The sequence below is a fragment of the Corvus brachyrhynchos genome, unplaced genomic scaffold, assembly GCF_000691975.1.
Source record: "Corvus brachyrhynchos isolate BGI_N302 unplaced genomic scaffold, ASM69197v1 scaffold175, whole genome shotgun sequence".
NCBI lineage: Eukaryota > Metazoa > Chordata > Aves > Passeriformes > Corvidae > Corvus > Corvus brachyrhynchos.
Genome location: NW_008238448.1, coordinates 7,226,061 through 7,235,319, shown reverse-complemented (window position 1 = coordinate 7,235,319; position 9,259 = coordinate 7,226,061). Strand labels below are relative to the sequence as shown.

General features: G+C 40.7%; 1 protein-coding gene across 1 annotated transcript in view; it reads left to right on the top strand.

The window, feature by feature from the left end:
* Positions 1–9,259, top strand: part of DCHS2 (dachsous cadherin-related 2) — a 62,629-nt gene that overhangs the window by 25,580 nt on the left and 27,790 nt on the right. Inside the window, exons 7-11 of the mRNA XM_017736747.1 lie at positions 73–130; positions 351–450; positions 5,911–6,068; positions 7,179–8,016; positions 8,917–9,156. Coding sequence (XP_017592236.1) covers positions 73–130; positions 351–450; positions 5,911–6,068; positions 7,179–8,016; positions 8,917–9,156 — 1,394 coding nt within the window. The remainder of the gene's footprint in view (positions 1–72; positions 131–350; positions 451–5,910; positions 6,069–7,178; positions 8,017–8,916; positions 9,157–9,259) is intronic.

Below are 9,259 nucleotides of genomic sequence, written 5' to 3'. Positions count from 1 at the left end.
CGGCGCCCCCCCCGCCCCGTGCGCTGCCAGCGGGAAAGGATAACGCGCGCATGGCTGTGCTTGTGCACGCAGTGGGATGGAGCTCTTTCGGTCTCCGACCTGCGAGTCTGCCATCCTAAAGATGTGTGAGGTAGCGCTCTATGCAGACCGCGACAGAGGGTTGCTAGAACTCGGTTATTTAACCATCTCCTGAAATGCTCGTTGCATTCACTGTAAATATTACTGAAATGGAAAGCAGAGCAGCAGCTAAACTCTTGTGTTATGGCGAGGGATTTCTTTTAAGACTGACTTTATCCATATATCCATGCAATTGTGTAATGGCAAATAACTTGTAAACTGCTTGGTGACAGGTTTTGGAAGGGCAGCCATCAGGGACGCTTGTTACTACTGTCTTTGCAAAAGACTTTGATTCTGGAAACAACGGCATCATATTATATTCAATAGAACCAGGTAAGAATTTAAAGTGTTATTAATATGAAAGTAGACATTAAAATAACTGGAATTTCAGAGAAGCCATATATCATACAAGGCTTTGTGTTTATTTTGTGTCTGGTAGAATAAAAGTGCTTTTGTAAATAGGAATCAGAACCATCATGTGTCTTATGAAGCATCTAAGGAGGTGCAAGCAGATGCCTTTCTTCCCTTCACTCCCTGCCTCATCTTTCAAGGGATTTAGTTGCTTCTGTGGCTGGCCAGAAAGTGTTCAAACAGTACTCAGAAAAGATTAGGACTATGGTCTTGTTCTGCGCAGTTTAGTATTTCAGTCAGTTGTTTAACATCCTAAAGGAAAAATGATTTCCCTTTTCCCATAACCAATTGAAAATTTTCCTGCTAAAATAACAGTTTGTGACAGTCTGAGACAGGGATTAGAGGGATCAGCAGATAATCTGGGCAAACAATGAGGTCTGTGGTTTTTAGTTCAGGTTTCACCCTTTGTTTATCACTGTGTTAACCTGACATAGCCTAGCCACTTAAAAACACTTCTCTTTAGTTTTCTCCATAATTCCTGCATGTAGTAGTTCACTTCTGGGGTAAGCTGTAGGATCCAGTTTTGTTTGCAGTGAAATTAATAACCAAGCAGTCCTAAATCAGAACATGAGTGGGACGGGGGCATTAATACTGGTAAGAGACATAGATGTGATGTCTGGTTTTGCTGCATAGCACTTGCTACACGTTCATAAAAGTGAGAACTCCATCTGTAACCAGGAAGGGAAACAGGTCTGTTCCTCCTGCTTTCCTTCACTATTGGTTCAAAACAGTAAGAGCTACCAGGAACAGAACTATTTCTTTTTTGTTTGGTTTCTGTTCCATTCTACCAGTTTAATGTAATCAGTATTTTTTAAGCTTGGGATTTGTAGTCTATGGTATTTGCACGTAGACCTTACTGTTTCCTCAGAGCAAAAAAAACATTATTCCCTTAATTTGGATATAAATGATTGCATATTCCAGAGAGAATTGGGCAGTGTCTTAGACTTCTGCATTATGAGTAAGAATATTTTGCACAGGAAAGATCCCCCTTGTGAAAAAGGGAATGAGTAGTGCGCAACACTTTGTCTGAAGGGTGATGGCCAGGCAATACAGGAAGTGTTTTTCAGGGGTCTCTGCCTGTTCAGATATCTTACTATATCCCCTTCTTTCAAACAGCACATTGGATTTTCTTACTGGCTTCCCTGTAGAGCCCCAGAGGGGAGTAAGTAAGAGTTCAAATTATAAAAATTACTAGAAACACAAAATATGACTGGTCTTGCAAAAGCTGTCTCTGGAAAGAACAAAAGGATAAAAACAGCAGCAAACACTCCCCCCCTCCACCCTTCAAACGCAAAAACCACTAAAAAATCCCTCCCAGCCTTGGAACTAGATATTTTCCTGATAAACAAATCCAGAAACAGCTGAGCTTCTCTGATACTAATTTTTGTTGTTGTTAGTTGGCTCATAGCCTTTAACATCTGGTCTTCTGTTTCATGGTGAAGTTCTTGCCTGGTTTATATTTAAAATAGTATTTTCTAGTTCTAGGACATTGTTCAGTGCTTAAATATGAAGAAGAAATATGATCTGATTTACAGCCATGTTTGTTAAACAGAGAGACAGCAGGTTAATTGGAGAACTGCATGCAGAGCAGTGCTCTGTTCTGCAGTCATGGGACTGCCACAAGATGAAGAGCTGCAAGTGTCAGTGTCAGCTCTTAAGCTTGTAAATGTTGCTGGGTAATTTTTAATGTTCTTGAGATCTTAAGGAAATGTCAAGATATCAGGAATATATTAAGCTATGCAGGAATGTTATTGACAAATGCCAACAAATTACATAAGGAAAAATCTGTAAAAGAACTGTGAGGTTTACACACCAAAGGAATTTTTTAGGCTACAGGGAAGTGTTTCCATCAAAATGCCCCTCCCTCTTCCTAGAAAATCAAAGCAAATCATCCTTTAAAAATGTATGTGGATGGAAGTGGGTGGTCACAGGACCCTACCTCCACTTGTGTGTTATCACTGAAAGAGTAACCTGATCCACAGGGAGGTGAATCCCAGCTGTGTGTACTATTTATTCCTTAGTGATGCTGGCAGTCAGAAAGTGATTTGCCTGGTCTTCTTTATGACTGTCAGTAGGATGTAGTATAGCATTTACAACAGAAATTAGTGTGTATTTATAGTGCATCTGGAACTACTGCTTTGTGTGTTAAGACTAGCATTGACAGAGGCTGTTACAGTTATATTTGGAGCAATTATGTGAATGTAACATTAGCACTTGACCTCACAAGTGCCAAGAGAAGCCTAGTTACACTGCTAATGCACATGAATTGGCAAGTGCTGTACATGTGTCTTGTTCTCCAGAATGAGCAGCAAGCAGCGTGCAAGGAACGTTCCTAGACTTGCAGAGGGCTACATTTCTGCAGAAGCCCCCATCATGTTCAGGTTCTTCGGGAGCCATGGCATTGCCTTCCTCTTTTCTGTTAAGGGAAACAACTTTTCCATCATCTCAAAGGAGGAGGACATGGTCAGGGCACTAAGTATTTTAACACCTAGGAAAGAAACAGTTCTTCAGGAAATTAGGTAAAAATACATAGCTAGCTATCACTGCGTGCTGAGGTCACTACTCTCTGAGAAATCGCTAATGTTCCTTTGTGTCTGCTTTCTGTGCCATTTTGCCTGAATGCCAGTCTCTGTAAGGCCTGAATGTTCAGCCAAAGTTCACAGTAACACATTGCTTGGTGTTTCTCAGGCCACCGGGTTTTTTGGTTCTAAACTACAGTTTCTCTGATCATCTTTGAGAGCACAGAGCTGGGAGAGTGTCTGAGTTTTGGAGAACCTCATGTAAATGAAAGTCTGGCCAAGGCAGTCCAGTCCTTGTCCAGTCACTGGACAAGGCAGAGGTGAAAAATTTAATTGTAAAAGCATATGTATTTATTGGCAGGTTACTTTTGCAAGCACAAGAAGAGACTGGAGCCATTAGAGTCTAGTTATTGAGAGATTCAATTTTTTTCTGTTCCATGCTTTATCTGCTCTTTCCAGCTTCCTTATTCCTTATCCATTTCTACTATACTTTCTTCCTTTTCTCCTCAGATACAAAAGGACATATTTAGGGTGTATGATATAAGCAGCAGCTGCCTAATTCAGGTGACTTATGGAGATGATAGCTAAGGAAATGTTTCTGGAAATGCAGCAAGCATGAGCTTTTAGAGCAATGACTGGCATGCTCTATAGCGTATAGAGCTGCATAAACTTTTTTCTCAGTGTAAAAGTCTTTTCTGATTTCCAATCAAATGGCTACACTTGGAATCCATTTAAAAAATAGATTGATAAAAATACTAGAAAAATAGACATGGGGCATTTCAGTTTTGAATGTCTTTATAAAGACAGATAAAAAATGATAATGCGAAACACAAAATGAAAGTCCCAAGGGGTTTTTCTCTATACAGTGTCTCTTTCCAATATTTTCAGACTTTTTTGTTACTTTTATTGCCACCAAAATACGCACAAAACTATTTCATGTAATATTTGGATTTTAGTGTAACTGTAAGTGTAGGTTTTAGCAAAATACTGAAAATATATGCATGCATTTCACATTATGTGTTCTGTTTCTCATATCTCCTGTGACTTTTGCTTAGCTGGGATTTTGGTTCATGAAACATTATATGGAACAAAATAGCAGATTTGTGAATGTAGACATATTGTTGGGACCTACACCAGGAAAGTAAACCAAAAGCTATTACGAAAATAGTAATATAGCAGCAGCAATGTTTCAAAATTACCATGAAAAATGCAAAATTCAAGACTGTCTCATTCAATATAATTGTCTCTATATATGGGTTCCTTTTGTTGGCAAACCTTCTTTTTGTTGTTAATGTTCCAGACAGCAAGACTGAACCCAGGAGGGACTTGTGGGGAATTAGAAAGCTATAGTCACTCAAAAAATAGCAGAACAATATTGAAAAAAACTTCTATTTGTTGGTTGTGAAAACCCAATTTTCTATCTAGTCTGCTAAGTGCTTTTTTTCTTCAAATGTTACAGGTGCAACTATTTTGCAGTTGCAGATGATGTGATTGGATACAAAAGTGAACATCTACATGTGCAGTCAACTAATTTGAATGTGCACATTTGGAGAACATAAACAGCTTCATGCTCACTTAGGTGCCTATAGAAATATAGTTCTTTATGGGTGTTTTGTGTACTACATCTGCACTGAATTTATTTTTACCATAGTTGCTTACTATAATAGCAGCTGTTGTGCTGCATGACTTTATTTAACCCACTAGTGCACCTTATTAAAAATTCACATAACAGAAAGCTGTTCGCATAGTATTCTAGCAGAGAAGTACTTATAACAACTGTGATTTTCTCAGTTTCTGGTGATGTATACAAAGTAATAGCTACTTTCCCATTTTACTAAAATTTTTGAGTAATTTTTATGCCATTTCTTGAAAATGGGGGAGGTATGTGTCAGTCTCTTTTCCCAGGAGAGGTTTAGATTGGATATTAGGGAAAATTTCTTCACTTAGTGGTTTGTAAAGCATTGGAGCAGGCTGCCCAGGGAGGTGGTGGAGTCACCACCCCCTGCGGTATTTAAAAGACATGTAGACGTGGTACTTAGGGACATGGTTCAGTGAACTTGGCAGTGTTGGGTTAAGGGTTCCACTTGATGATCATAATGATCTTTTTCAACTCAAATGATTCTATAATTCTTAGTGACAAAGAGCTGTTTATTCATCTGTGGTAGAATTATTCCTTGCAACTCTCTAATAAATGTTATTTGATGTAGCTGCAAGTAATAACTTTAATTAAAAGTCACTTGTTACTGGAGTGCCACCAGTCCTTGAGGAAAGATATAACCATAATTTCCAATATTCACATGTTGCTATGCAGCAGCTTACTGTAAGATTTTAGGTACCCCCAGCTGGCTGTGGGTACAGAGCACAAGCAGGGCAGGTGGCATCACTGCAGTCACAGTGTATCATAGGGGTCAGCAGTGCTCTTTGCTGGCCCCCATAATCTGTGAGTCACAAGAACCACCTGGGTAGCTGGCAGGAGATACTTGACCCTTCATGCCAGTTTGGAGACTTAGCTCTTTCTCTGGCCCTGTCTGCCAAGGTCAGAAATAGAAGGAGCAGCCCTGGAGTATCTGTTGCCCTCCTGATGCACACACCATCGGTGTGAGTAATGTTGGTACAAAGCAGCTGCTTTAGTGCTCTCTGGTGTTTCTCTCTGTACTTCTCTGAATCCACATTAAGTGGTTTATAATCACTGTGTACTCAGTGAAAGAAGAGGTGAACCAAACAAGCTAGAGAGATCCAAGTGAGTGCAGCGGGCTCCTTTCCTCTGGGTCCTGCTCATTTTCACTGTTCATTACCATGTTTAGTTCTCTGGAGGCAAGCTGTTACTGATTTGCAATAACATGTATCCATTTTTACCCCACAGAAGAGGATATAGGGTACTTCCAGATTGATGCTGTCAGTGGAGAGTTAAGAACAACCCGGCCTCTGTCACATGCTGAGAGATCAGACTACAGAATGAGGGTCACAGCCAAGGACCAGGGGATGCCTTCGCTTCAAGGACATGCTACAGTTTACATCCAGGTACTTATTTACATTGTAGAGATAGAACAATTATGTTAGATGCTTAGTTTTTTTGAAAAAAAAATTTTGGAAGAATGTAGGGACATAAACGGAAGAAGTTAAAAATTGTAAGCACCTTGTCTTGTGGTAATTTGTTTTGGACTTTTTTCTGTTGAGGGAGGAAATGAGAGCAGACTCATTTTGATTTGTTAAGAATGCACAACAGAGTTCTGGATCATCTTGTAAATAGATGATGTTTGTGCTTTAGTAGGAGATCATTGGGAACACTGGAAAATAGGAGGAAAATATCCAGGTGGGCAGGAAGAAAAGCAAATATCAAGAGGGACTGATTTTTTTGAGTAGGCTTTTTTTTCTCCACTAAGTTGCTGTCTTTTCTAAAGTCTGTCTCTATAACCTCGTAGAATGATATCTCATTTCTTGGTGCTGGTTTATACCAGGCTACTCTGCATGGCAGTGAAATGCAGTGTGTGCTCACTGCACAGGCAGCCACCTGCTGTTCATCAAGCCACAGTGGGGCTGCTTTGTCCAGGCCTCCTGTGCACTCCTCTATCAGAGGCTGAATGTCACTGAGGCTGCCATTTTCAAGTCACCCTAAAGATGGTTAATTTTGGATAGCTTGTAATAACATGCTTCAATCCAGACAAGGCAAATGCCATTCCCACAGTTAAAGAGGGTTAAAGGACTCATCTCCCTGAGCAACGGGAGAAACAGCAGGTGGTGAACTGACCATGACCCCCACTCCCTGTCTTCCTGTGCCACTGGGGGGGAGGAGGTAGAGCTGGGAAGGACAGAGGGGTGGGGGGAAGGTGTGTTTTTAAGGCCTTATTTTACTTCTCCTCATCCTGCTCTGATTTTTTTAGCAATAAGTTCATTTGATATCTCTAATTCTAGTCTGTTTTGGTTGTGATGGTATTTGCTGAGTGATCTCTCCTGGTCCTTATCTCAACTCATGAACCTTCATTGTATTTTCTCTCCCCTGTTCAGCGGTGGAGGGGAGTGAGAGAGCAGCTTTGCTGGGCGCCTGACATCCAGCCAGGGTCAACCCACTACACATTGCAATATTCATAATAACAGTGGGAAAATATTGCAGTCTTTGTGTTTTGGTTACAGGTGATCCCACTTCCCAATAGGAGATCTGGCTTCTCACAAGACTTCAAGCACTTTGTTGTACCTGAAAATTTTAAGCCTGCACAAGTGTTGGACTCTCTGAAGGTGCCTGATAACCATCTAGCACCTAACAGGAAACTGCATTTCAGTATTGCTAAAGATGACGATAATGTTCATTTTGAAATTGACAGCTTGACAGGAGACCTTTACCTTTCCAAGGAGCTTGACTATGAAACGGATTCGCACTTTCTTTTGCAAGTTATTATAAAGGATTACAATAATCCCCCACAAAATAGCACTGTCTTCCTAAGTATTGATGTAGAAGATAAGAATGATCATTCTCCATATTTTCAAGATGACTTTGTAGTGATTGGCGTAGAAGAAAATGTACCTGTTGGGACTCTGGTTTACACATTCAATGCAAAAGATGGAGATGGCGGTTTTCTGAACAGCAAAATAGAGTATTCCTTAGAAATGAGTAACATGAGTAAAAATCCATTTCTTATTCACCCTTTGTATGGCTCCTTGACCACAGCATCTCCACTAGACAGGGAGATTACTCGTTCTGTGATCTTGACAGTGTTTGCAGAAGACCAGGCAATAAATCTGACTGAGCGGAGGCTGGATTCCCTGGCTGTGAAAATTGTTATTTTAGATATCAATGACAACAGTCCCAGTTTTATGTCTTCGCCCCTTTCCTATGTCATGGAGGATGTGGAGGTAGGCTTCCTTGTACACCACATAGTTGCAAAGGATCCTGATGAGGGAAGAAATGGACAAGTTACGTATCACATTCTTTCAGGCAATGAAAACAAAGCATTTGTACTGGATAAAATCACAGGTACTGTAACTTCTCTTCTCTGGGGTTTCTTGTGTTGTGCTTCTCACAGTAACACTTGGGAGTGCATACCATCCAATACTGAAATACCACATTAGTGTGGCACTCTGCCCAGGTGACTGATTGTGTCCTCAGGGGTGATTGCCTTGGGCAGAGCACCACACAAGTGGGGCAGTACTGCACATGGTGGTCAAGCTTTGTGAGACTCAGCCCAAAAATTTTGGCATGACACTTTTGTGTAGGAGCATCTTCCAATAGCGCATTAAGGAAGGTGGGAAGAAAATGCGTGCAGTGAAATACCTCATTCTGATTTTGGCATGATGCATACTTAAAGCATGTGCACACATGTATGTCATGTTATGTACACACGAGGAAAGGCAAAGTCAAGGTTGAGGAGTCTGCATTACACTGCAGGTGGAACGTGTTCTGTGGAGGCTCAAACTGCTGATGAATTTCATTCTTCAGCCCTCTGAAATTCTCTGGTTTCTAACTATTATACTGTATTCACACAAATGCAAATATCACCCTAGTAGTTGTAATATCTTCTGGTTCTTATTCTGATTTTTGAATCCATTAGGTGATGCAGCTGACAGTGATTTGTACAGCTCCTAACTGCATAACTTAAGTGCAAAAGAAGACAAATATTTAAGTTAAATAAAGTTAAAATGTTAAGCCCAAAGTTAAATAAAAAGAAATCACTGAACTTCACTTGAATTTTCCATGAATCCCAATTTCCCTGGATGCCAAAGGCAGTATTTCTGGGCCAGGGAATCGCAGGACTGCAAAGTCCAGAAGCCTTGGATCAGTGGCACAGTGATGCTACACTGAAGCTGTGAGTGCTGGAGCAACTAGGATCCTAACCTGGACCAGAATACATTTTAAGACCCTTTTTCTTTAAATTAGGACTCTTAACTACAGCCCACCTTCTAGACCATGAGGTTCAGGAGCGCTACAGTTTGACAGTCATGGCTCTTGATGACGGCAGCCCAGCTCTCTCTGCCACACAAGTTCTAACCATCATTGTTCTTGATGTGAATGATGAGACCCCAGTATTTCTGAAGCAACTTTACAAGACTGCAGTTCATGAAAACCAAGATCCAGGGGAGTTTGTCATAAAAGTGGAGGCTGTGGACCGAGATGCAGGTAATTTGTGTCCTTTTGCTAGTAATTTACTTCTGGACCATAATAGACCAATCCTATCTTGCTGCCTTGCATGTACAGCTCTTGTGCTTTTCCCAAGGTAATG